General features: G+C 40.6%; 1 protein-coding gene across 10 annotated transcripts in view; it reads right to left on the bottom strand.

The window, feature by feature from the left end:
* Positions 1 to 27,598, bottom strand: part of LOC26514303 (vesicular glutamate transporter 1) — a 70,256-nt gene that overhangs the window by 24,443 nt on the left and 18,215 nt on the right. For 4 of the 10 annotated variants that reach the window (XM_032455578.2, XM_032455580.2, XM_014904719.3 and 1 more), the window contains 2 exons: positions 23,686 to 24,014; positions 23,546 to 23,626 (listed from right to left, as the gene is read on the bottom strand). In XM_032455578.2, the coding sequence (XP_032311469.1) occupies positions 23,546 to 23,624 (79 nt within the window). In that variant the 5' untranslated portion in view covers positions 23,625 to 23,626; positions 23,686 to 24,014. Of the gene's footprint in view, positions 1 to 23,545; positions 23,627 to 23,685; positions 24,015 to 24,881; positions 24,898 to 27,598 lie in introns of those variants that run through there. The other 6 variants (XM_032455581.2, XM_044715381.1, XM_044715380.1 and 3 more) reach the window with 3 other exon arrangements.

Below are 27,598 nucleotides of genomic sequence, written 5' to 3' on the forward strand. Positions count from 1 at the left end.
CCGTATCGTTTTGCGTTTTCAGTCTATATTTGTATACCACTATATATTAAACTAAAAAATTTATTAATTTTCTTTGAACCATAGCTGGGCTCTGCTGTGCTGTTTTCTGTGTTGCGTCTATTGTCGCTCAATAGAGATTGCTTTTTCTATTCTTTAAAGTTTTACTACCCCACACTAATCTCTCTCATTAATCTTCCTTTTTCGTTCCCTTGGTACAGTGGTTCAATTTACTTAGATATTGAAATAAAAATAATAAAAGGAAATTAATAAAATAATAATAAATAATCATGGAATATAAACTTGTCTGTCCCACCATCCACTGCTGGCTCTGTGAGAATGTTGTACACGCTAAGTGTGCCGGGTTCACGGAAGCAGTTTCGGATGCCATTTCACGTAGGTCTGGACTCCATTTTTGCTGGGACGGTTGTCGTGCTGCTCAGGACGAAATGAGATCGTTCATGCAGCCGCTAATATCTATGGCCACCCCAAGGGCTTGTGCTGGGAAAAATTCGGCTTCCAAATTTCTCAGTATAAACGAGCAATTTTCCGATATGTCCTCTACGGCATCGGTCCAAGTGATTCAAACCCTCAAACCAAGTGATTCAAACCCCCCTACAAAATCTCCCAACAACCGTCCAGATCCCCTGTACAAATTGATGCTGCAGTTTTTTGTCCCAACCCCGCTAACTTAAAAAAGACGAAAGTTATGCCAATTCCAATCGTTCTATGGCAGCTATAGAATATAGTCGGCCGATCTTTATGAAATTTTTATTTTTATATTTTGTACATAAGATATTTTGGCCAAATATAACATGTTTGGAAAGTCCCAACTCTCTAACTTAAAAAACACAAAATTTATGACGTTTCCGATCACTCAGTTAAATGACAGCTTGAGGATATAGTCGACCGATCCCTGCCGTTCCAACTTATATACTGCCTGCAAACAAAAGAATGTGTGCAAAGTGTCAAGTCGAAAGCTCCAAAACTGAGAGACTAGTTTGCATAAAAACAGACAGACATACAGACGGACATGCTCATATCGACTCAGGAGGGGATCCTGATGAAGAATGTATATACTTTATAGGGTCGTAGATGTCTTCTTCACTGCGTTGCATACTTTTGTCAAAAATGATAATACCGTCTGCAAGGGTATAATTACCAAACCTGTGGGAGTAAAGCTCCCCTGACCAACCGTCCACCTCGTCTGCCTCAGTTGCAAAAAACTAACATCTGAACTAACTAACACTTACCTATCAGAATACTAGAGGCCTACGCAGCAAACTTCCCAAACTGTATTCTGATAGTTCTTCCTTCGCACATTATAGTGTAACGGCTATGTTTGAAATGAAGGGATTTATGAATACGCCATCTAACGGGGGATACTGCTTTAGTATTACCGGAGGGGATTTGGTATGCTGACTATCGATAACATGTCGTATCCATAGCTGCAGAATATCGGATGTCGGAGAGAAGTTAGATTTAATTTAAAATATTATTTACTGATTAATTATAAGTTTAGTGTATAGTCTAAGAGGAAATAAGTGAGCATTGCAAATTAAGAGAGAATGAATGAGCGCGGTAGGGAAGGAGAGTAAAGCCCTGCTAAGCGTGACGCTGACTCACGCGCCGCATCCGCGATGTTACTGACATTCCACCCCGAAGCTGCAGAAGCCGACGCGGTAGCATGGTGCAAAACGGCGGATATGATTCTAAGTGAACATCCACAAGAAGGTGCATACTTGGTGATGACGCTCGGTAGTGCATCGCAGTGGCTGTCGCAAATTTGTTTTACTAGAATGGGCTGGTCGCAATTCCGAGAATTGTTCATGAAACGCTACGAAGGCAACGAGACGTCGGCAGCAGTGCTGCTCAATATGCTCAAGGGACGTCCCAATGCAAATGAATGCCTCTCGGTATATTCCAGTCGATTAATTACATCAATATTGACCAAGAGGAAATTAATGACCCATGAGGAGATCGCCATATCCCTAGTCTTGGCTTATACATCCCAAATTGACTCCAGACTGCAGCGTGTATCGTTCGCTACAAACATAACAACGGGTGCTGAACTTCAACAACAACTCAAGCCGCACACGTTCAGCAGAAATGTTGAATTTTCTGGATCAGAGGGACCCGAAAAGAAGAGATTCAAAATGCAGACGCCGATTGGATACCATAATTGCGGGAAACTTGGACATAAGGCAATGGAATGTCGAAAGAAGAGAACAGAAGAACGAAACGAGACTAGACCAGGCCAAAGCAACAACAGAACAACGATGGCACGAGAGAGATCAACAGTAACTTGTTTCAAGTGTGGCGGCGTTGGACATATCGCGTCAGTGTGTACAAGGGGAACAGCAACGGAAAAAGGGTAGAAATGTGTGCTGTACATCAGCCTAACGGGACTGCAATTTGGTGAGAAGTTTCCATTTTTCTTTGATTCTTTGATAGAATGCTCTTTGGTAAAAGAAACAGTCGGCGCGAAGCTATGCAAACAGTTGTCAGGAGCAATATGCAAATTCTGTCCACCATACAAATTTCTGAGTTTAATTTTGAATTGTCATTTCACGTAGTAGATAATAAGTGCCTTAAATATGATATGATAATTGGAAAAGACATTTTTGAGCTTGGTTTTGGAGTAACTTTAGAAAGAGATAGATTCGATATCTACAGAATTCAAACCGTATTGTTTTTAAATAACGATAGTAATGTAAATGCGATAGATCATAAAAGTAATGTTAATGTGGAGTTAAGTAATAGTGATAAGTTAAAATTAAACGACATACTGGCCAAATATTATAAATTTCTCATTGATGGCATTCGAAATAGACGTGTTACTACAGGTTCTTTAGAAATCCGTTTAGTGAACCTAAACAAAACGGTACGGAGACGAACATATCGTCTTAGCGAGAGTGAGAACGAAATAGTACGAGAAAAGATTCAGCAAATGCTAAAATCTAACGTAATTCGACCAAGTATCTCCCCTTTCTCTAGTCCAATGTTACTAGTAAAAAAGAAGGACGGCAGTGATAGACTATGCATAGATTATCGAGAACTCAACGCAAATACTTTGTCAAATAGATACCCCTTGCCATTAATATCAGACCAAATAGATCGCCTGCGAGACGGTAAATATTTCTCTAGCCTAGACATGGCCAGTGGCTTCTATCAGATGCCAATTCACCGTGATTCAGTTGAGCGAACTGCATTCGTGACCCCAGAGGGTCAATATGAATTTTTAGCCATGCCCTTTGGCCTCAAAAACGCTTTGTCTGTCTTTCAACGTGCCATAGTTCTAGCTTTAGGGGACTTGGTTAATAAATACGCAGTAGTCATCGATGACGTATTAATTGTTTCTCGTACTATAAAGGAAGCATTTGACAAATTGCGTATTATTATTAGTTATTATTAGTATTCTAAGCGTATTATCAAAGTCAGGCTTTTCCTTTAACATTAAAAAGTACAAATTTCTGCAAACGGAGATAGAATCCTTAGGTTTTCTTATAAAAGGTGGCGAGCTAAAACCCAATCCTCGAAAAATACAAGCACTTACCCAACTGCCCCAACCAGAATCAGTCACACAAACTAGACAATTCACAGGTTTAGCGTCTTACTTTAGGAAATTTGTCCCACACTTCTCAGAAGTAATGAAACCTCTTTATCTGCTAACATCAAAAATGAACGAATTTGAGTGGAGCGAAAAGCATGAGGAAATTCGAAAAACAATCATTAAGGTGCTAACTAGTGACCCCGTGTTGATCATATTCGATCCCAATTTACCAATAGAGTTGCATACGGATGCTAGCGCCAATGGGTATGGCGCTATGCTATTACACATGGTAGATAGTCAGCGCCGTGTAGTTGAGTATTACAGTAAATGCACCAAAATACCCGAATCAAAATATCACTCGTATGAGCTCGAGACATTGGTGGTGTACAACGCGATCAGAAATTTCCGACATTTTTTTTAAGCGGCAGAAAGTTCACAGTATATACGGATTGTAATTCTATTAGTGCAAGTCAAAAGAAAGCGGTATTGACACCGCGGGTTTATCGTTGGTGGTCATTTCTGCAGTCATACGAATTCCAGGTGGAATACAAAAAAGGGAGCCAAATGGCTCACGTTGACCGCTTGTCTAGGAATCCCACCACTATAGTAGAGCAGGAAAGTTTGAGTAGTGAAGGTACGAGTTGACTTGGCAACTATAACCCACAAATGGCTTATATCCGAACAGAAGCGTGATCAAGACATATCGCAAATCATGACCGATTTAAATAGTGATAAAATGCAGAAAGAAATAGAAAATTCTTATGAATTCAGGAATAGTTTGCTGCATCGTAAAATTCAAAGAAATGGGAAGACACGATGCTTGCCAGTCGTACCCAAGGCATTTAGGTGATCAGTTGTTAACCATGTTCACAAAAAACCCTAGATAAGATTTACGAGCAATATTGGTTTGACGGAATGTCAAAATTCGTGCGAAGATTTGTAGAAAATTGTGTGACATGTAAATTGTCAAAATCGGTGTCAGGTAAAATTCAATCGGAGTTTCATTCCATTCCCAAAGTAGAGATACCACGGCATACGGTAAACATAGATATTAGTGGGAAATTAAACGGAAAACAGGACGAGAAGGAATACGTCATAGTTCAAATTGATGCCTTAACCAAGTTTGTTTACCTGCACCACACCTGGAACTTGGACACGGTGAACTGCATACAGTCAGTAAAGTCTGCGATATCAGTATTTGGTGTTCCTAACAGAGTTAAGAAGCTAAATTTTTTTTTTAACTAAGTAAAATCATAAGTATAAGATCGGCTTTTAAAGTGAGAGCCTATTGACTCAAATTTAAGTGTTTAGGCAGCCTGCAAAAGCTTACCTTTTGCATTAAGTCTGCTCCCTAAATCGTCGCTTTAAGCGCTGGGTCCTTTGCCTCATTACACTGGGAAAAGGAAAACGTGGGCAAGGTGGATTCAGGAGTGTCGGGAATATGTAGAATAAATTAGAATTTCAAAAAAAAACAAGAAAGGAAAGCTAACTTCGGGCGGAGCCGAAGTTTATATACCCTTGCAGTTGAGTCGCAGTCCGCTAGGTGGCGCCACGCATTCTATATTATTAGATATATAGCGGATCGTATATAGTTGAACGATCCTTATGAAATTTGATATCGAATTATTTTGCCAAAAGGGGAATCCATGGAAACTCCCATCCTTCTAACTTGAAAAACAACGAAGTTATAGCACTTCCGATCAGTCAGTTATATGAAAGCTATAGGATATAGACGGCCGATCCTTATGAAATTTGGCAGATCATATAAGTTGGCCCAAATTAGAATGCACAGAAAGTCCCATCCTTCTCCCAGCTATAGGATATATGGCAGCTATAGGATATAGACGGCCGATCCTTATGAAATTTGGCATATCGGATAAGTTGGCCCAAATTAAAATCCGTAGATTCCCGTTCTTCTAACTTGGAAAACAACGAAGTTATGGCATTTCCGATCAAACAGTTATATGGAAGCTATAGGATATAGTCGACCGATCCCGGCCGCTCCGACTTATTTATCACCTGCAAAGAAAAGAAGGATGTGTGCAAAGTTTTAACTCGATAGGTTTAAAACTGAGAGACTAAACCAACAGACAGGCGGAAAGACAGACGGACGGACAGACGGACATGCTTATTTCGGGAGGTGATCCTGATCAAGAATATATATACTTTATAGGGTCGGAGATGTCTCCTTCACTGCGTTGCACACTTTTGACCAAAATTATAATACCCTCTGCAAGGGTATAAAAACAAAAATATATTTAATATGTAACAGTCAAAATTAAAAAGTAAAATATTAAACAATTTTTTAATAAAAGATATTATATTATAAGACCATGTAAATATCACTGAATCATTTAGAGAAGAGCTTAACATTTGTTAACAAGAGAATTAACTTACATATATTAATGTAGAAAAAGAGCTACTCATGATAATGTAAACGGCATATTAATGTAAACATATTGTAATGCTAACAATTAGATAACAATAAGATTTGTTTTTGTGCTCTCTCCTTATAACTAAGTTTTCAGCTGCATCACTTCAGCGCTTTCATCGGTGGATCAGCAGGTGAGCGATTATAACACTAAATACTGATTTTGGTGAGTTTTAGCACAAAAATTAAACAAAATTTAAATTAAATCTTTTGTTTGCATCAGCTCATCTGCAGACTCCCCTATCTTAATTCCATTTGATTGAAAAAAAAATATTTAACAAAAAAATCTCATTCCATTTCTCAATCATTTAAAGTTAACACGATCGAAATTAAAGTTCAATTGAGACATAAATAATAATTAAAATCTCTGCTCCTCCATTCTGTATTCTTTTTAATCGTTTTTATTTGAAATTCAGTTTGTGAAATTAACGTAAATCTACTACTGATAAACATTATTAACTCGCAATACCCAATGAAATGACCAGAACGAATTCTTGATATACCCCTGATTTATGAAATGTACATTTATGGATAAGAAAACTCTTAGACTTTTAATTATAATTTTAACCCACATTTATGTTAAGCTAGTTTGTAATTTTAGTTATTAATAAACCATATTTTATACTGTATAAATAATTAACGTTGTTCTTCATGCTGATCGATAAGCCGCCATAGAAGCTTATAAAAAGAAAAGGGGCCTAGCAAATGTGATAGACGGAGGTATAAGGATGAGGTAGGATAGGCAAGGATGAGGTAAGATTGATTGTTCTTGACCCTCTCAATTTTGCTGTGTTGGGCTTATCTCACTTTTTCCGGCTAGAATGGAAAACTTATGTGGCACGTATATTTCGAATATTTAGGATTCTAAGAGCACCCTAAGACTGCAGCTCATATAAAACCACTCCACTTGCCGACGAGGCAGAGTCGGATTACAAATGTGTGCAGGGCTCAGTCGGGCTTAGCATCCGCTCTAGGTTATCCGTAACAATAGTCTTCACATAAACTTGGTTAAAGCCGGAGATCTAAGCTCCGAAGTTTTTCCAAACAACTTTTAGACGTAATAGAATACTGCGAAGGAGAAGAGGAGTGTTAATTTCTGTAGACTCCAAATTCGCATCTGAAGAGGTAAAACAATCACAAAATGTCACCAAAGCATAGAATTCCTTTCCATCAAAATCATTATTTTCAGTCAATCTATATATGTAAGCTGTTCCTACATACCACCTTCGTCCGATCCGCCTACATACTGGCAACATTTGTCTGCTATTCGATTCGTTTCTAATCTTCTGTCTGAATATGACCAGCTGGAAGCTCTCGGTGACTAATATCCCAGAACTCATGTGGTCCAATATTGATCATTCACCGTCTTTATGGCTTAACACGCACCATGACTTCCCCGTGGGCATTTTTGACATGACTCTTGGTCAAATCAGCCACGTTATAAATGCCTTAGGTCGGCTTCTGGACTTGTATTTCGTTTCAGATCCTGATGGAATTACTCTTACAGAACTTTGCCCTTTTCTAATCCGGAGGATCCATATCACCCCACTCTTGATATTTTAATCGAAACTAATAATTTAATTGACCTTAAGTCTCAAATTAAATCGCTTCTTTCGCAAGGCTGACTTTACGAAACTGAAAAAATTAATTTTGGATTTTGACTGGTCCGATCTACTGGCATGTGAAGATATAAACATTTCCTTACATAAATTTTATTACGCTTTAAATCTGTTTTTCGACGTTTGCTTGCGTGGAACACTTATAGACTTTAAATAAACTTTAAATAAAAATTATCTGGCTGAACAGTTAGTTTTTCAAGATACTTAGTAGCTTAGTCGAATTTCATCGTGCATAACGCAGAATGTTATAGGAGATATATTCGCCGCTGCCGGATTCAGTTTACTCAGGATTCGAATTAGTTTTATAACTTAGCTTACGTTTGAAAAGTCATCAGCGAACACTAGTCAATGGGCGAACTCTTTGCACAGTTTTTTCAAACTACGTATTCACCTAGCACCATTCCAGCTCAGCCTTACAGGTATTATAGGTATAATATCCAATCAGCCAACCTTAAATTTTGCCAATCATTTTATAGAAATTGTGAGTTTTGGGATCTTCTTAAGGTTAAGCCCGCGTTCTGAAGAGCTGCGCCGAGGCACTGTGCAAACCGCACCTCAAACTCCTTAATCTATCTCTGGAGTCTTCACCCTTTCCCCTAATGCGGAAGGAATCCTACTTTATTTCTCAGCATAAAAAAGGTTTAGAGGGCCTCTGCACAAATCCGATGTAACCAATTTTAGGCATTTTTAGATTGTCAGCAATTCGTAAGCTTTTTAAAAAACTGTGAAAACCATACAGTAACAGCAACAGAGAGTTTTTCGCAGTTTTTAATAAATATTTAACAAACATCAGAACGAAGGAAACATTAATCTTGTTGAATGGTAAATATAGTGAAAAGACTGGAAACAATTCAATGAGACATATTTGCGATTCAGTGAGGGATTCACCCGTTATAACTTCAACAATTTTTATTATTTTTTAATGAAATTTGTCTCGTTTTATTCAGTATTAATGATACAATATTAATATGTGGCATAAATGACAGAATTTTTGTAAATTGTACCAAAAAACTGGTGTCAAAATCCGAAAAACACGAACAAAAGTCGAAAACTTCAGTTTCAGATGTAAAATGTTGTTCTTTTTGTTTAACAAAATCGAAGATATATTTTTTTTTCAAAAGCTACAACATTTCACTATTAACAAGAAAGGAAAGCTAACTTCGGGCGGAGCCGAAGTTGATATACCCTTGCAGTTCAGTCGCAGTCCGCTAGGTGGCGCCACCCATCTTATTTTATTAGATATATAGCGGATCGTTTATAGTCGGCCGATCCTTATGAAAATTGGCAGATCAGATTGTTTTCCCCAAAATAGAATCTGTACCAAATCCCATCTTTCTAACTTAAAAAACACCAAAGTTATGCCAATTTCGATCGTTCTATGACAGCTATAGGATATAGTCGGCCGATCCTTACGAAATTTTGTACATAAGATATTTTGGTCAAATATAACATGTGTAGAAACTCCCAACCCTCTAACTTAAAAAACACCAAAGTTATGGCATTTCCGATCAATCAGTTATATGGCAGCTATAGGATATAGTCGACCGATCCCGGCCGTTCCGACTTATATACTGCCTGCAAAGGAAAGAAGGGTGTGTGCAAAGTTTCAACTCGATAGTTTTAAAACTGAGAGACTAGTTTGCGTAGAAACGGACAGACGGACAGACGGACAGACGGACCGACGGACAGACGGACAGACGGACAGACGGACATGCTCATATCGACTCAGGAGGTGATCCTGATCAAGAATATATATACTTTATAGGGTCGGAGATGTCTCCTTCACTGCGTTGCACACTTTTGACCAAAATTATAATACCCTCTGCAAGGGTATAAAAATCACCAAAAATTTTAGGTTGAATTGACTTTATTTGGGAAAAGCGTTATACTTCACCAATTTTCATTATTTTTTGATGAAATTTGTGGCAAAAATGACAGAATTTTTGTAATTTGTACCGAAAAACTAGCATCAAAATCCGAAAAACACGAACAAAAGTCGAAAACTTCAGTTTCAGATATAAAAATTTTGTTCTTTTTGTTTAACAAAATCGAAGATATTATACCCTTGCAGAGGGTATTATAATTTTGGTCAAAAGTGTGCAACGCAGTGAAGGAGACATCTCCGACCCTATAAAGTATATATATTCTTGATCAGGATCACCTCCTGAGTCGATATGAGCATGTCCGTCTGTCCGTCTGTCCGTCTGTCCGTCTGTCCGTTTCTACGCAAACTAGTCTCTCAGTTTTAAAGCTATCGAGTTGAAACTTTGCACACACCCTTCTTTCCTTTGCAGGCAGTATATAAGTCGGAACGGCCGGAATCGGCCGACTATATCCTATAGCTGCCATATAACTGATTGATCGGAAATGCCATAACTTTGGTGTTTTTTAAGTTAGAGGGTTGGGACTTTCCACACATGTTATATTTGACCAAAATATCTTGTGTGCAAAATTTCATAAGGATCGGCCGACTATATCCTATAGCTGTCATAGAACGATCGAAATTGGCATAACTTTGGTGTTTTTTAAGTTAGAAAGATGGGATTTGGTACAGATTACTCTTTTGGCAAAATAATTCGATATGCCAAATTTCATAAGGATCGGCCGACTATATACGATCCGCTATATATCTAATAATATAAGATGCGTGGCGCCACCTAGCGGACTGCGACTGAACTGCAAGGGTATATCAACTTCGGCACCGCCCGAAGTTAGCTTTCCTTTCTTGTTTTTTTTCAAAAGCTACAACATTTCACTATTAAAAAACACCAAAAATTTTGAAATCGGTTGAAAAAAACGCGTTCAGGAATTTTTAAGCGCAAACAAGTCCCGAAAAACGGTTTTTTAACCATAAATCAATATTTTGAGGGTGTTAGAAATATTTCAAACATGGTTTTGTGATGTACTCGATCCAATAAACAATTGCTACTATGTCACTTCAAAAGTTCAAAGTCACTGTTACACTGTGTAATTATTAGAGTAGAATGCTGTTTTTTAGAAGACTTTGAAGAACCCACACCGAGGAGTTTAGAACAAGCGCAAGGCCAGAAGTGCACTCCCCCGAAATCACTGTGGGTAAAGACAATCCCAGAGTGAATACCGACAGTAAGACCATTTACAACCAGGCTTTCATTAACGAGGTGGTAAAGCGAATAGGAAGAGTAGAGTATGGTTACCCCATAAGACCCCATAAGCTTTTACGAACTGTTTACTACACTACTATTTTTAATTTGGCGGATCTACAGGCCTCTTTAAAAATTTTTGGAGGAGTTTCCCCAAGGTCATGCTTAATGTTCGACTAGGTGAGTTGAAAGCATCGGAGCGTGTGCAATAAAAGTTTAATCCGATCTTTATTTTCAACGATTGTAGACAACAACCCTTTTATTAATCGTATAGAAAAGCTCCAGCTCCAGCTTGATGTCATGTTTGCATGATTCCGCCCTCTAAACTGTTCGGTCATTGGAATCTAATCGGTCATCGAATTTCTGCATCTAGCGACGCTGGTTCTTGGTCAGCGACCGCTCCCGTCAATTCTCTTGTAGCCTAGGATCGTTTTGGTGATGTGGTGCTGCTAGCCACTGCCAATAAACGAACTAAATCCAATCTTGGTCAGGAACCGCTCCGAAGTTCTACTGCCCTGCCGAGCGCTACTCGATTCTGGTTCGCAGGTGCATCTAGTCACCTCAAGGCTGGCGAACCAGCTGCAGCTGCGGAAGATAAGGTATCCGGTTTCTGTATCCGGCATAAGTGACGCAGGGTTTTCCACTGATGTGTTTTCTGTGCAAGTCAGCTTACAATCCCAATGCTCTGTCTGTTCGGCGCAAATAACTGTGATCGTAGCCTCCAACATCACTGATCTTCAGCTTTGGACCTTCAATTTTGCATTGGACGTCAGCTCTTGGAAAATTCCCGCCGCTAGAAGATCCTCATTTTCACCAGCCGCAGCGAGTTGATTTGCTAAATGGAGCTGGATTATTTTACGAGTTGTTTTGTGTCGGGCAAATTCATTTGTCTCCTGGTTTGCCCTCAATTCCCGCCAATGTAAAGCTAGCAAATCGTCATTTTCACCAGCCGCAGCGAGTTGATTTGCTAAGTGGATCTGGATTATTTTACAAGCTGCTTTGTGTCGGGCAAATTCATTTGTTTCCTGGTTTGCCCTCAATCCAAAAAACTTGGCTTGGTTGGGTTGTTTGTGAAGGCGGAGGTCCTGACAATGGCAAGGTTCTCATGGCTGCTGAGCAGTCGGGACTGATCTGCCCAAAGGGGCCTTTAGATCAACTTCTTCGACAGTTTTGGGAAGTGAACACCTGCACCGATCTGATTATGAAGGCGTCAAAGAAAGAACTGGATTGCGAGAGTCACTTTGTTACGAACTTTGTGCGGTTAGAGAGTCCTTTACAGTCAGGTTGCCAATTCAATAAAACTCCGCTTTTCTCACAGGCTCTACGTCGTTTCCAGTCGTTGGAGGGGAAACTGCTTATTCTTTGAATAACATAAAAGATGTTAGCTCCATTAAGTTGGTAGTGGTGAAGCGGCGCTTCATGAAGCCATGCTGGCACGGAGTTATTATTGAACTGGGTGTTGCAAATGTGGAGTAAAAAGTTTTTCAAAAAGCTTTGCAATTGCTGACAATTTAGAGACGCCTCTATAATTTGCAGTGTTGGATTTTTTCCCTTTTTTATGCAGAGGAATAATGAAAGATTCCTTCCACATAAGGGGAAAGAACGACGTTTCCAGCGATAGATTAAAGAGACGTTTCCAGCGATAGATTGAAGAGTATGTCGGGTCAAGCAGCCGCCGGAAAGAAGTTTGGCGGGCAATAATTTATTAAATTCGTGACGTCATTTTCGTTTATATTTATGTTCGCGTCGCCCGCTCTACATATTCTCGTCGCCCGCTCTCGTGCATTCGATCGGCCACCTACATCTGCCGTCATGAGCTAGCGTTTGTCTCGCGGGATCTCTCGGTCGCTCCGCAGCATCAAGCGTTTGGCCGCGCTCATTATTCTAATTCGGTTGTAGAAATCGAACTGTGCTTGTTTTTATTAAAGGCAATAGATCACAAAAATAAAGCTACCGATAACGCTCAGTAACTAAACACACATAAATATAAAAAATATGAAGAAGCAAAACTGAAAAATTAAAAGATTTTGAAATCAAAAAATAATTGGTAGGAATAAAAGATGTAAACAAAAACACCCTGAATAAAAAAGAATAAAAAAAAAACAAGAAAAGAAAGCTAATTTCGGGGAAGCCGAAGTTTATATACCCATCGTAGCGTATCGTATATAACCGGCCGATCCTTATGAAATTTCTCATATCGAACACACAAAGAGATCCCGCCAATAGAAATGCGACGGGAATTGGAGAAAGTTAACGGCGAGAACAGAAGAACGAATGATTAACGGCAGGAAACGAGTTTTGCAAGGATTAACGGGCGCCTCAGGCGGAATTAGGAGTATAGGCTGACGGACCCCCCATGGGTAAGTCCGACAGTCTCAAGTGCGGGATTTAGAGCGAGTGCGCAAGGAGTGCGTGTGGGTAAGACCGTGGGTCATTGAACGAGTAGAAATAAGGGAGCAAGTGGGAAAAGGATAAAGGATCCGCGGCGGAACTGAAGCCCAAGGGTAAATCGAGTCGGTTTGGTTTATTCCCGGACACGACAGGTATCCGGGTGTCATAACTATAGCGACGGAGCGGCCAGGCGTACGCCAGAACCTCTGGTCTGCCATAGATCCTGCGGAGCGTAGGCACACATGTGTTTGGAGGCGAGTTGCGAACGCAACCGGGGGCGTGCCCTGTGGGGTAGGTAGGCCCTACGTGCCCTGATCTGGCCGCCAGGCACCAGGAAGCGCATCCTGCCCGCCGTATGCGTGGGAGGTGAGCCGATTGGTCTGCGGATTACGTGCCGGCCACGGCGAAAGGGCATTCCCAGTGAGCCAAGGATACTGAAGATGCACGTCGCCCACAAAAGAGAAAAAGCAGCGACAACCAGCAACAGGACCAGCGACAGGACCAGCGACAGGACCAGCGACAGGATCAGCAACAGGAGCAGCGACGACGACAGGAGTAGCGGCGATGACAGGAGAGCAGCGACGACAAAAACAGCGGCAGGACAGGCTCATCACAGGCCCCGCAACTGGAGCACGTGAGTCCAAACGGAGGGAACCGTAAGCCGAACCGGCGCCAGGCACCAAGACCACACGTTCTGCTGGGCGCAAGCTTTGGGAGGGTGTGTGTATTGGCACCAACCCGGAACGGTGATCGGGGAATGACGGGAGGACGAGCGGTCGATCGGCTGAGCCGAGCAGCCGGTGACATTCACTCTTTTGTATCTTTATCAAAATAAAGGGGATATTTATAAAACGAAGCACCCTGTGTTATTCCTGGGTTGGGGCAATCACGTCGAATATATAAATTCGGTGGAACGATCCCCCAAACTCTGTGAGCGGGAACGATCCCCCAAAGTCTGGCGGTACCACAAATAAAGAGCATAAGGAGCATGGAGCCACAAGTGCGGACGCCAGTCTCGGTGAGTGGTCATTCCGATACAGAAACAGCAACGAGGAGAACCGTTCAAGGAATATATGGAGAACCTTCAGACGCTAATGAAGCCACTAGGAAAATCCACTAAGGAGGTGTTTGAAAGGCTGGTGGAGAACTGCATGCCGGGCATAAAAATGTTTATGAGGCCATATGCATGCGCATCGCTCGAAGAAGTGATGGGTCTAGCCAAGGAATTTGAGGAGCTGGCCTTGGAGGAAGAGGTCTTTAATAGGCAAGCCTCCGCGGTAGACAGGAGGTGGCCGAAAGAGGAAATGCACCAGAACCACCGGAGCAAAAGAGCCCCCCAGGACAGGGATGGAGGCAGAGATGGCAGCCTGAGGATCGACGCCAAATGCGGCAGCAACAGCCGATCCAAAATTGGAAGGTAGACCCAAGGCAACAGCAGCCGAGTCAACAATGGGCAGCAAGCCAAAGTCAAAGACAGTCGAATCTGCAGTGAGCAGCGACGTCTAGACAGGGACAGATAGAAAACCCAGCGCAGGCATGCAACAGGTGCGGAGGCATGGGCCATTGGGCCAGTGGGTGCAGGAACCCCAGAATAGTGTTCTGCAGGATGTGTGGAGCAATATGGGTGAGGAGCACAGAATGCTGCCTAAGAGCGGGAAACGCTCAGCGATCTTAGCCTTAGAGAGGGAGGCAGAGATCGCGAGGTGCTGCCTCTCAGAACTAGTTCGAGGATTATCAGGAGACTATCAGCAGTTGGCGGCGGTCGTCAAGGTGGGAGGTGCAGATGTGAAGGCCATGATAGACTCCGGGGTAAAGGCTAGCTTCATTTCAGAAAAGCTAGCGGAGAAGCCGGGAATCCCCGGAGAGCGGAGAACAACAAGGAGAATGGTAAAGTTGGCCAACGAGAGCCACACAGAGACTCAAACGTTACTCCAAACAACAGTAAGTTTTGGCAAAAAGGAAAAAAATTTGAATATGTTGGAAGCAGGCAATATTGCAACTATGAATGAAGCCATCACAAAGTAGATACAATGCAGTACTGAAATGAGAGGCAATGCCAATTCAATATTGTACACCCAACGAGAAAATAATTATCGCGGTATTAATTTCAGAAACAATTATCGCGGTAGAGATAATAATCGAGGTAATTATAGTAATACCGGATATTACCAAAATAACGGATATAATCAAAACAATGGTTACTACCGAAATAACAATAACCAGAATAACAGTTACTACAGAAACAACAACCGCGGTGGTACAACCGTGGTGGAAACAACCGCGGCGGAAATAGCCGTGGGGGAAACAACAATAGTAACCATAACCAAAATAACAACATTAGGATAGCCCAAACGAATTCCGAAAACTCCCAAACGCCTTTAGATACACGACAGTAAAAAACAACAAAATTCACAGTATAAATATCAGTCAACAAAATCATTAGTTTTTCTACTAGACACAGGTGCGGAAATATCCATATTGAAAAAAAATTCTGATAATTTCCAAAACATACAAGATATCACATCATAAATATACAGGGTATAAGCCAGGAAGTTACCAAATCAAAAGGCATAACTTCTATCGAAATTCAAACTTCTAAGTACATTATCCCACATGATTTCCATATAGTAAATTTGCAATTTGCTATTCCTTGTGATGGGATCTGGGAATCGATTTTAACAAAAAATACAATTGTCAATTAGACTTCAAGCCGTCTAAAGACTGGCTTGTAATTAGACCAAACAACCTCAAATATACAATTTATGTTCCAATAACATACAGTTCAGGCAACAACTCCCTAATTCTGCCAGCAAGATTCCAAGTCGTCCGAAAATTGATATAAATTCCGAAGAAAACAGTGTTTTAATTCCGAATCAAGAAATTCATAAGGGTATCTATATAGCAAATACCATAGCAACTGTCCAGAATGCATATAAAACACTACTAAATACCACAAATATAAATCAGGTAGTGTTAATTGAGATTAGTTTATCTCGTCGCGAAAAAACGAAAGGAAAAAAGGTGGCTGTAAAATTAATTATAGCAACTACGAAAACGAGAAATGCGTGCACTCTTTTCAACGTTATAAATTCGATTATATTTATATCAACAAAAACTTAAGCCTAGCTTATCTAGTGCAGCGAAGCAGGGCGAATTCATGGGAGAGCGCAAGTGAGAGCTTTACTTGCGCTCCCGCTCCGCCCTAAACTAACTTATACTAGACTTCATACATTTCACTTAATTATCTGCATTAATTATACATCGGCCCCGTTGAAGGCCTTCATTAGGCTTCAACTACTGGCAACCTCGCCAGCTTGTGGGCTGCTCTCCTAAATACGTCCTGACGTCGGCGACCCTGACCCTTCCGTCCGCGCCGGCGTGAGTCTCGACGACCCTGGCGGTGATCCACTGCTGGGGCGGCTGGTTGTCCTCGGCGACCAGGACCAGATCGCCCTTCCTGACGTCCTCCTGCTCCCGCTGCCACTTCAACCGCGCCTGTAGGCCCAAGACGTACTCCCGGGACCAACGCTGCTAAAACATTTGCTTGATTCACGAGACAAGCCGCCATCGCCGCAAGCACGTTAGACCCTGCTGGTCCGGGGTCTGCGGTGCTGGTTGGGCGATGAGCGGCCCGCCTGTCAACAGGTGCCCGGGAGTCAACGCCTCGCCGTCGCTTGGGTCCTGACTGAGGGCGCCCAAGGGCCTCGAGTTCAGGACGGCCTCGACTCCAACGAGGACGGTCTGCAGCTCCTCTGCGGTCAACTTCGCGCTGCCCACCGCTCGTAGGAGTAGGTGCTTTGCAGACTTCACACCTGCCTCCCATAGTCCGCCCATGTGCGGAACCCGCGGCGGTATGAATGCAAATACGCATCCTTTTCTTGATGCGTATTGCCGCAGCTCGTCCGCTTCGCTCTCGATTTGGTGCCGCAGTGCCGCGAAGTGGCGACTCGCTCCGACGAAGTTCGTCGCGTTGTCGCAGTGCCGATCTGCGGACATCCTCGGCGCCCAACGAACCTTTGGAAAGCCAATAGAAAGGAATCAGTTGACAAATCGGAAACTACTTCTAAATGTACTTCTTTAGACGCAAAACAAACAAACACGGCAATGTAGGACTTGTTTGGTGGCCTACCACGAATTTTCAATGTCGTCTCAATAGGGCCACAGAAATCCACGCCACATATGAAAAATGGGCGGAGAGCACGAACTCGATCTAAGGGTAAATCTCCCATGATTTGAGTCATCAGATGAGGCTTGCATTTAAAACACCGTATGCATGACCGCACTATCTGAATGCAGACTTCCTGCGGTTTTACTATCCAAACGCGCTGTCGCAAGAGACTCACTAGTGCTCGTGGACCCACATGAAAATTCGACTCGTGCAAGTATCGGACGTAGCTCTGAACAAATCGAGAGCGCTTCGTCAAAAATACTGAAAATTTGGCATCGTACGAAATAGGAGCATTAGCTAGTCGCCCCCCGACCCGCAACAACGAAAAGGTAAGCCCAGCCTGAGAGATTTCATGGACAAACGGACTTAGCTTCTGTAGGCTTGGGCTAACAACAAGATTTTTTCTAACATTTTTAATTTCCTCTTGATACTCGTGCTCTTGGAATATCTGAACTATTATTAAAAGCGTCTTGATATTCGACAGGTGAAGGTACATTATCAGAAGTAACTACTAATTTTTTACACTTCTTTATAAAGCAGACCATGTAAACAAACACTCGCAGCAGTTTTAAGTGAGTGGAAAATCCTTCTATCACATCCAACAAATATGAGGTAGAGACCATTGCAGTCACTCCGAACGCACTCTTCTTTGCTTCCATCTGCAAAATCTCTGGTGACGGGTCAAACCGAGGGCTCGTTGGCCACTTATCTTCCGGCTTCGTTAAAAACGATGAACCTGTGAACCAAATTGATTTTATCGTTTCCTTTACGTCTCCACCTCTTGACACAATATCTGCCGGGTTCTGTTTAGTTGGTACATGCCGCCACGTGCTATCCTCTGACCACTCTTGAATCTCAGCAACTCTATTTGATACGAACGTTGACAACGACGATGGATGGGAACGAATCCAATGAAGACAAACTTCCGAATCTGACCAATATACACTTCGTTCGATCGGTGCTTTGATAAGAGGTTTTATTTTGCGACAGAGGTCCGCGAGAAGGTGAGCGGCACATAACTCAAGACGGGGGAGAGTCTTTGTCTTGAGCGGCGCTACTTTCGACTTTGCTGTCAACAATGAGACTTTACTACCTTCTGCAGATTTGCAACGGATATAGACGCAGGCTCCATAGGCTCTCATCGATGCGTCAGAAAAGGCATGAATTTCAATTGGTGACATTGGCTCACTCATCACAAATCTCGGTATTGAGATCTCTTCTAACTGTGACAAGGCAAGCTGAATCTTGTTCCATGCGGTTTCCAAGTGCAGTGGAATGGACTCATCCCAATCTAGCTTATTAAGCCAAAGTTCCTGTAACAGGATCTTTCCTTTAATAAGGATCGGGCTTAATAAGCCAAGAGGGTCGAAAAGCTTTGACGTCACCGAAAGAATATTCCGCTTAGTCGCCCTTTGACCCATGACTGACGTATCAATTTCGAATTTAAATACATCATCTTTAGGAACCCAAACGATTCCTAATGTTTTTGTCAGCTCTGAGTCCGAAAGTGTTATTGGCTTAACCGTGCTCTCGGATGCAGTAACTTCAGGCGAGTTTGAAAACCACTTGCTCAATTCAAACCCAGCGTTTTGAAGAACCTGAGTTACTTCAGACTTAATTGTCTTTAGCTCCTCCACGCAACCAGCACCCGTTAACATGTCGTCGACGTAAAAGTCAGACCCAATAACTTTAGCAGCTCGAGGGAATGTATTTTTCGCGGATTCACTCAACCTCTTCAAACACCTTATGGCCAGGAATGGGGCTGGTGCAGTGCCATATGTAACGGTGTTGAGCTTGCACAATTTCAAGGACTCAGACGGGTCTTTTCTCCACACTATCAACTGGTATCGTCGATCTGCTTCATTTACCATCACTTGACGATACATCTTTTTTATGTCGGCTACCAGAGCGAATTTGTTTAGCCGAAATCTAAGATGAGTTGAGTAAAGCTCTTCCTGAATTGTTGGGCCCACCATCAACAACTCATTTAAACACTTTTGTGTGGATGTCTTGCAGGACGCATCGAAAACGACTCGAAGTTTGGTCGTTGTACTTTGCGGCCGCAAGACACACTGGTGGGGTATGACGTAGTGTGGAGAAGCAAGAACGTCATTGCTTGCAGGGGACATATGGCCTAGGGATTCGTATTCTTCCATAAATTCCAAATACATTTTCTTTAAGTTCGGATCTCGAGATAATCTTCTCTCGAGCGACAGGAATCGGCGTTTGGCTATCTCGAATGAATTGCCCAAAACGCTTGGATCCGACTTAAATGGAAGTTTAACTTCAAATCGACCTGAAGGCAGTATTCTTGTAGTCTTCCGATAATGTTCCTCACATAGCTCTTGTTCTGACGACAAGATCTTTTTAGAAGATGGAACTTCTTCCAACGACCAGAATTTTTTCAAGTTTTTGTCTATTGACTCTAATACTTCCTCTTGGCAATTCAGACTAGAGACCGGCTGTGGAGGAGATGAGGAATTTGCCAGATACTATCCACCCAAGGAGAGTTTTTTGAAGGATGGGATGGTTCGGACCTTGTTTTATTTGGCCAACGGACAACAACTCGAAAAATGGCTCAGCTCCAATTAGCATATCTCCAATTGGTTGGAAGGGTCCAATCTTTTACGTTCACAGACTGGTCAGGGTGATAGCCTGAAATGGTTTTCAAAACCCAAAAGTCGAACGGAAACTCGCTTCCATTGACTCTCGACTTCACCACGGTGTGTATCTTTTTCTTAACTTGTGAATTAGTTTGACCAATTTCAAGCAAGTTGATGCACGATTCCTCCCTACGGATCTGTAAGCGTTGAGCAAGATCTTCTGTAATTTGTGACCCTGAGTCAAGTAATGCTCGGGCCAAGATGTGCTCACCATTTTTTGTTCGAAGGCTTACGATCGACGTTGCTAACAAAACCCTTTCTACAGACGACGCATGCAAAGCATGTGAAGTAGAAGGACCATCATTCGTTAACTCTGGAGGAGGATTTTGTGTGGGGGGTGGTAATGCTAAGTTATTTTCGGTCACTGTAAATCGGTGCAGAAGTTTATGGTGCGATCTTGAACAGATTTGACAGGTGGTCGATTTACAATTCGCTACCGTGTGACCTTTTCGCAGACAATTCAAACATAGGGAGGCTGAATTAACAAACTCAAACCTTTGCATTGCAGCATGGCGAGCGAACGGACTGCACTGGGCCAAAAAATGGTTGTTAGCGTTACAATAACTGCAAGCTGGTTTGGCGTTGGTAGAAGAACAAGCCAACAAAGTTCTATTCAGTTTCTTGCTGAACCCAGTTCTTTCTTGTTTTGGTTGGCCAGTCTCTTCAGCGGGCAGATGCTGGTATCTACGATTTAGTATTTTTTCGAAATCGGGCCACAGCGGCAATTCCTCAAGGCCTACTCTTCCCCTTTTTGCTTGGTCACTGGATCCACTCTACTCAAAACTAAATGAATAATCATTGAGTTTGCAATTTTAGTATCATCTCCTATGGATAATAGTGATCCATAAATTGATGATACAGTGTCGATGAGACCCCTCAACGACGACGCAGACGGCTGGGAAATTTTCGGAAGGCTGACGTAACAGTTGACGTATTTGGTTCACAAAGATGAGACATTCGTTATCATAAACTCTTTTTAGACTAGCGATAGCTTTGTCGTAATTACTCTCGGTGACCTGGAATGCCTTGACAGTTCCTAAGGCTTCACCCGAGAGGCAAGAAATTAAATGATTAAATTTCTCGATAACTGGAATGTTCACATCTTTGTCAACTAATGTCTCGAAAAGACTTATGAAATTTTTGAAATCCGAATAATTTCCACTGAATTTTAGCAATGCCAAACTGGGAAGTCGAGCTCGAGTTGGGTCTGCAGAAATTGCAGTAGCTGGACGGGAGTCTTCAGCTGAATTCAAGGCATTACATAAGGACATAATCCTTGCCTTGGTAGTTATTCCTAATTCTTCCAACTCGGCTCCGAAATCATCCAATTCATCTATTTGCTCGATCTGGTCTTGCAACTCATTTGCTTTAGAAATTGTCTCATCTAAAACCTGAAGCCTGCACTCTAGCTCGGTTTTATTTAGAGGAAGTGATCCATCTTCCAAACGTTCCTCCAACCGGCGAATGCTTTTAACTTTGACATTTAATCTTCTCTTTAAGTCAATAAGAGTTGTGGAATTAAGTTTTTGTTTAGTACTTTCCATTTTAAAAAAATTTATTTTTTTCAATACAAAAACGAAAACAATGCAAATTTAAGATTTAATAATTTATTTAAATTTTTTTGTTAAAGTAATTTTATTAATTTATTTTAAATTATTTATTAACTTTAAAATATTAATATCAAAAATTTATTAAAAATAAATAACTGTTAGAAATTTATTTAAAAATTTATTGAATTTAGTTCAACGAAAAGAAAATGTGAAAACGAAAATAATTAATTAATCTTATTTAAATATAATAAATAATTTATTATATTTAACTAAAAAAAAAATCTAAATTGATTAGTTAATTGATAACGAATTATTGATAGTCGAGGCACAGAGTATCCAAAAAAAAGTAGTTGGTCGCCAATGACACCGAAACCAATATGCACGACCAAATTGTAGGGGAGCGCGTCACTTGGCGGACCGTTAAACTACATATAGGCGGCAAAAAGTGCATATACATACATACATACAGCAGCGGATAACGGTGGGAAACGAAAATGAGAATATTATCGTTGCATATATATGTATGTATACCAAATATATATGCACCTTTATTTATCTGTAATAAATAAATAATTTTTGGCTGCACTTTAGTATTTATTTGGAAGATTTGTAAATTCGAGAACGAGGGGTAGGGGGCGACAGTGATTGCAAATAATATAAATATTTTTTTTTTTATTTTATCCACAGGCAGTACATTTAGGTTAACACATATATTTATAATTACATTTTTAGAACTTTTATATATGTTGTTATTTATTTTTGCTCTACTATTTTTTCTACGTACGTATGCGCCAAAAATTAAAAGGAGGGTGCAATATTCCAAGACGGATTTTAATTTTTCTTATCTCAACTTTCAATTTTTTGCACAAATACCTGGGGTTCTGCTTTCGGATCCTTTAATCCTACGGCCACTTTCCTTTGACAATCGATGCAGGTGCAGGGCATGGGGACGACGAATCCTTCCAGTAGCAGCTAGTTGATTGGAGAAGTTTGTTTCGCGACGCGGAGACTTCTTTAATTTGTATTTTTGAATTCACTACCACAACCGTCGCGAGCAACTCTATGTATGTTATTGTATTACATTGTTTATATATGCATTGTGTTACTGTCACTATTTTTTGTTGCTTTTTTATTAAATTATATTCACTACAGTCCACCCGGGGGCGCCAAAATGTTAATTGAGATTAGTCTATCTCGTCGCGAAAAACCGAAAGACTGTAGAGGGTGGTTGTAGAATTAAATTATTGCGAAAAAACGAAAACGAAAAGTGCATTATAATTTTGGTCAAAAGTGTGCAACGCAGTGAAGAAGACATCTTTGACCCTATAAAGCATATATATTCTTGATCATGATCACCTCCTGAGTCGATATTAGCATGTCCGTCTGTACGTTTGTTTGTCTGTCTGTCTGTCTATCGTTTTCTACCCAAACTAGTCTCTTAGTTTTAGAGCTATTGAGTTGAAACTTTGCACACATCCTTCTTTTTCTTGCAGGTAGTACATAAGTCGGGATCGGTCGACTATATCGTATAGCTGCCATATAACTGATTGATCGGAAATGCCATAACTTTGGTGTTATTTAAATTAGGGATAAAGTTAAGGGATTTTCCACACATGGTATATTTGGCCAAAATATCATATGTACAGAATTTCATAACTTATCGACTCGGATCGGCCGACTATATATATATATATATATATATATATAACTGTCATAGAACGATCGGAATTGGCATAACTTTGGTGTTTTTTAAGTTAGAAAGATGGGACTTGGTACAGATTACTCTTTGGGCAAAATAATATGCCAAATTTCACAAGGATCGGCCGACTATATACGATCCGCTATATATCTAATTATATAATAATATATAATATAATAATGTTATAAATAATATAACACTATTCATCATCTTTCATGTATCATCATCATCATGTATATACATAGATTAAAATTTTTGTTATTATTCTAATTTTTCTACTGTTATTATTTGAAAATACGCCCAAATTCAATATTATTATTTTTTAAAGCAATCAATATAGTGTCATTCTTACCATTCAGACGCCAGCTTCTTAAAACTGTGGTATCAACATCTTCTTCTGGTATAGAATATGAACGTCCCGCGTCCCACATATCTTTAAAAAATTAATTTATTTGAAATATTTCATATAGAATTAAGTAACAGACAACTTACTGGAATGGTATATATTATTTCAATAACTCAGGTACACAGTCTAAAAGCTTAAAATATGTTTATATTAGTATAAAAACTAAAAAAACGTTCTTCTTTCGGAGGGAGCCGAAGTTGAAATTGGCAAGATATACATCGGATCGGATTCCAAATAACGGATAAAGTAGGCCGATCGGTATGAATTTTGTTATGAAATCCATTTATTATAACACCAATTTTTGAAATATTCCCGAGCTTCATTTATCTTCTATTCCTAGTAAAATTTGTTAGTTCGTATCTATAAAGTAACTATAGGATGCAGTCGATCGATCTAGTCCGTTCCAAATTGTTTCCTGCATAAAGAAGACAAAAAGTGTGCAAAGTTTTGAGTCAGTATTTTAAATTAGCCTCTGAAACTAAAAGACCAGTTCGCTAATTAGCATATCGCCAGATATGCCTATAGTAACTCAACATGTCATGCTGATAAAGAATAGGGACGAATAGGGAATACGAAAATAATAGTAGTCTGAGAAAGGGTATAACAGGATTAGTAAATAATTCAACATTTATTGTCAATTACTAATTTACTTATCTTATTCAATATCGAAATACACGTTATATGATAATTTAATGATAATTCATAATATCATTAAATAAGAAAGGACAGATAATTTCGTGAGGCGCCGAAGTTGATATACCCTTGCAGCTAAGTAGCATCTAATATTTTTATACATATATCGGATCGAATTACGATACATGTATATCTTGCGTTTGATCAAGGGGATGACAGACCATACCCCCCTTATAAAATCTTATACCTTTAGTCAAAAGTGAGCAACGCAGTGAAGGAGACACCTCCGACCCTATAGGTTATGTTAAGACGGCTGACAGTTACCTCCTAGGGAGGCTCCGACACACTTAAACCGTATTCAGACCCTTGTGATATCGTAGACTAGATCTAATACCCTTTTCCGTAGCAGGCCTCATGGTTTAAAGGTTTCCCCACCCTATGCTATGTCCAAACCTCTCTTTATGCTTTTTAATCGAACTCTGAAAACTTCTAGCTTTCCCCTCATATGGAAGGAATCTTGAATTATTAAAGTATTATAATTATTTTATAAATAAAGAAGCATATCTAAATTATCAGCAATTCCAAAGCTTTTTAAAAATCTTGTTACTTCACATTTGCATACTTTTGTAGTCCAATAATATCACCATACCAGCATGGATTTAGGAAACGTCGCTCCACCACTACTAACTTATAGGTGCTAACTTATTTTTTTATGGATGGTTTCCGGAATGGCTTACAGGCCGCTGTCATTTACACTGATTACACAGACCAATAGGCATTTCCACGCATAATTGCACTTGTTCCATATCCTTTAGGATCCGCTGAAACATAGTCCAGAACCAACATGGGTTCCATGCGCGGTATACATTCCATTTCACACCCACAATTTCTGCGGTACACCTAAAAAAGAAATTGATCAAATTTTACCATAAATTGAATTAAGTAGGCCGTGTAATTGCGTTGACCATCATTGTTTTTAGAACATATAATTTTTGAAATGTATGTATAGCAACTTTAAGAAAGAGATTAAAAACTCTTATTTAATTGAAGGAAATATTGTTAACTACCTATGATAAATTCAATAAAATTATATTGAGTTTTTCTTAAGTCCAAAATAAAAACATGGTAGAATCTGCAGATTTCAAAAAGAAAAAAATCTTCCATAGGAAAATGTTTTGGGAAAAAATCAAAGAAGCACAAATATAAATGTAGAAAATCAGAGATTTCCGCTTTGAATGACTATTCTAAATATATGATAACTGGTAGATGCAATTTTTTAAATTTTAGTTTTTATACATACATTTCAAAAATTATATGTACTATAAACAATTATAGTCAACGCAATGACACGGCCTACATAATTCGATATATGAAACAAATTTGATTAATTTCTTTTTAGGTGTACCGCGGAAAATGTGGGTAATGGAACCCATGTTTGTACTGCACTTTGTGTCAGGGGACCCTAAAGGATTTGGAGCAGGTGAAATTGGCCTGTTAGCCTGTGTTACCGGGCATAAGCAAAATGGATCTGTATAAATTTATCTGGATGTATTTATATGTATTAAAGGATATGTTATTTTTCAAGCAAATCAATATAATGTTACTAGTCGTATCCTTAAGCACTGCTCTGATCTCGTATGCTTTCCGCTCCCTATCCATTTAAATTTATTTAGGATCGTGTTCCTTAATAAATCTTGGTCATTGACCATAAACTATCACATTTCAGTGAAGATGAATAAAGCCAGATTTATGAGAGCATTCATTTAACGACGGTCCAAAAAGTTCGACAGTACTTTCACCACTGACTTAAAATTTCCTAATTTGGCTGAATTTTTTTTGGCTTGCAGTTAAGTAGCAGTTTATACTACTATATATATATCGGATCATATATAGGATCGGATCGTATATACATCGATCCAATTTTCTGATAAAAATATTGGAAACACCACCAAGCATCTTTAAAAATAGTAAGGTTGTTCAGGTACATCGTTCAGTTACATGGCAGCTATAGGATATAGTCGGCCCGAAATGAAATCGGTGGAAAGTTGCATCTATCTAGCTTAAAAAACAACAAAGTTATGACAATTCCGATACTAATGAATCTTTCTGAATAAGATATTTTGGCCAAATATAAAATGTGTGGAAAGTGCTAACCTTCTTACATAAAAAACATCAACGTTATGGCATTGCCGATCAATCAGTTATATGACGCGGGAGCGCGGCTCAACGCTTGCTGCTGCGGAGCGACTGAGAGATACCGCGAGAGAGCGAGACAACGATAGCGCATGACGGCAGATGCAGGTGGCCGAGCGGATGCACGAGAGCGGGCGACACGAATAGAGACATAAAGATAAAAAAAAAAAAAATAAATTCAATAAATTATTGCCGGACAAACTTTCCGGCGGCTGCTTGACCCTAAATACTCTTGGAAGATGAGCTTTCAACAGCATATTGAAGGGGCAGCAGGGGCCCGCCTTGTAGCTCCGGACGTCGTCCTCAGCAGCGCACCTGACACACTCGGTCATCGTCGTCTTTATCCTGGTTGTCACTGCAGCTGGGCGATGGCATCTCGGTAGCCATTTCGCTGCCAAAGTCCAAGAGCGGCTTCACATCTACACTTCACTATCACACTAGCCAACACTGTGAAGATCCCGGCCAGACGCTTCTCCATGCGCTGCTCGAAGTGACGACGATGCCTGCAATACTTCTCCTTCTTGCTGAGCCCCTTGCGGAGGCGCTTCTTCTTTAACTTAGAAACACAACTGCGATGAGACTCCACCGGCTCCGTCTGAGGCTGGACGAGCAACTCTGACTGCTCAGCTGCCATGAGGACCTTTACCATCGTCAGGGCCTCCGCCTCCACAAACAATCCAACCGAGCCGAGTTTTTTGGATTGAAGGCAAACCAGGAGACAGATGAATTTGCCCCCCACAAAGCAGCTTGTAAAATAATTCAGCTCCAATTAGCAAGTCAACTGGCTGAGGCTGATGAAAATGAGGATCCGCTAGCTTCACATTGGCGTGAATTTTCCAAGAGCTGACGTCCAATGCAAAATTGGGCTCAAGGTCAGTGATGTTGGAGGCTACGATCGCAGTTAATTGGGCTGAGTAGTCAGAGCAGTAGGATTGCAAGCTGACTTGCACAGAAAACCCATCTGTAGAGAACCCTGCGCCACCTATACCGGTTACAGTAACCGGAGAAAGTACATTGAACATATCATGTTGCATCTCTGGAATTCGTCATATCACACACTTTCCCACACCACCATTACCACTCAAGTCCCATCCCAAAACACCATCGCACACGGAGCCAGATTAAAGTGTCATTGGACCCGTAACAAGGATTGGACCCGGTTACAGTAACCGG

The sequence above is a fragment of the Drosophila ananassae genome, chromosome 3L, assembly GCF_017639315.1.
Source record: "Drosophila ananassae strain 14024-0371.13 chromosome 3L, ASM1763931v2, whole genome shotgun sequence".
In the NCBI taxonomy this organism is placed as follows: domain Eukaryota; kingdom Metazoa; phylum Arthropoda; class Insecta; order Diptera; family Drosophilidae; genus Drosophila; species Drosophila ananassae.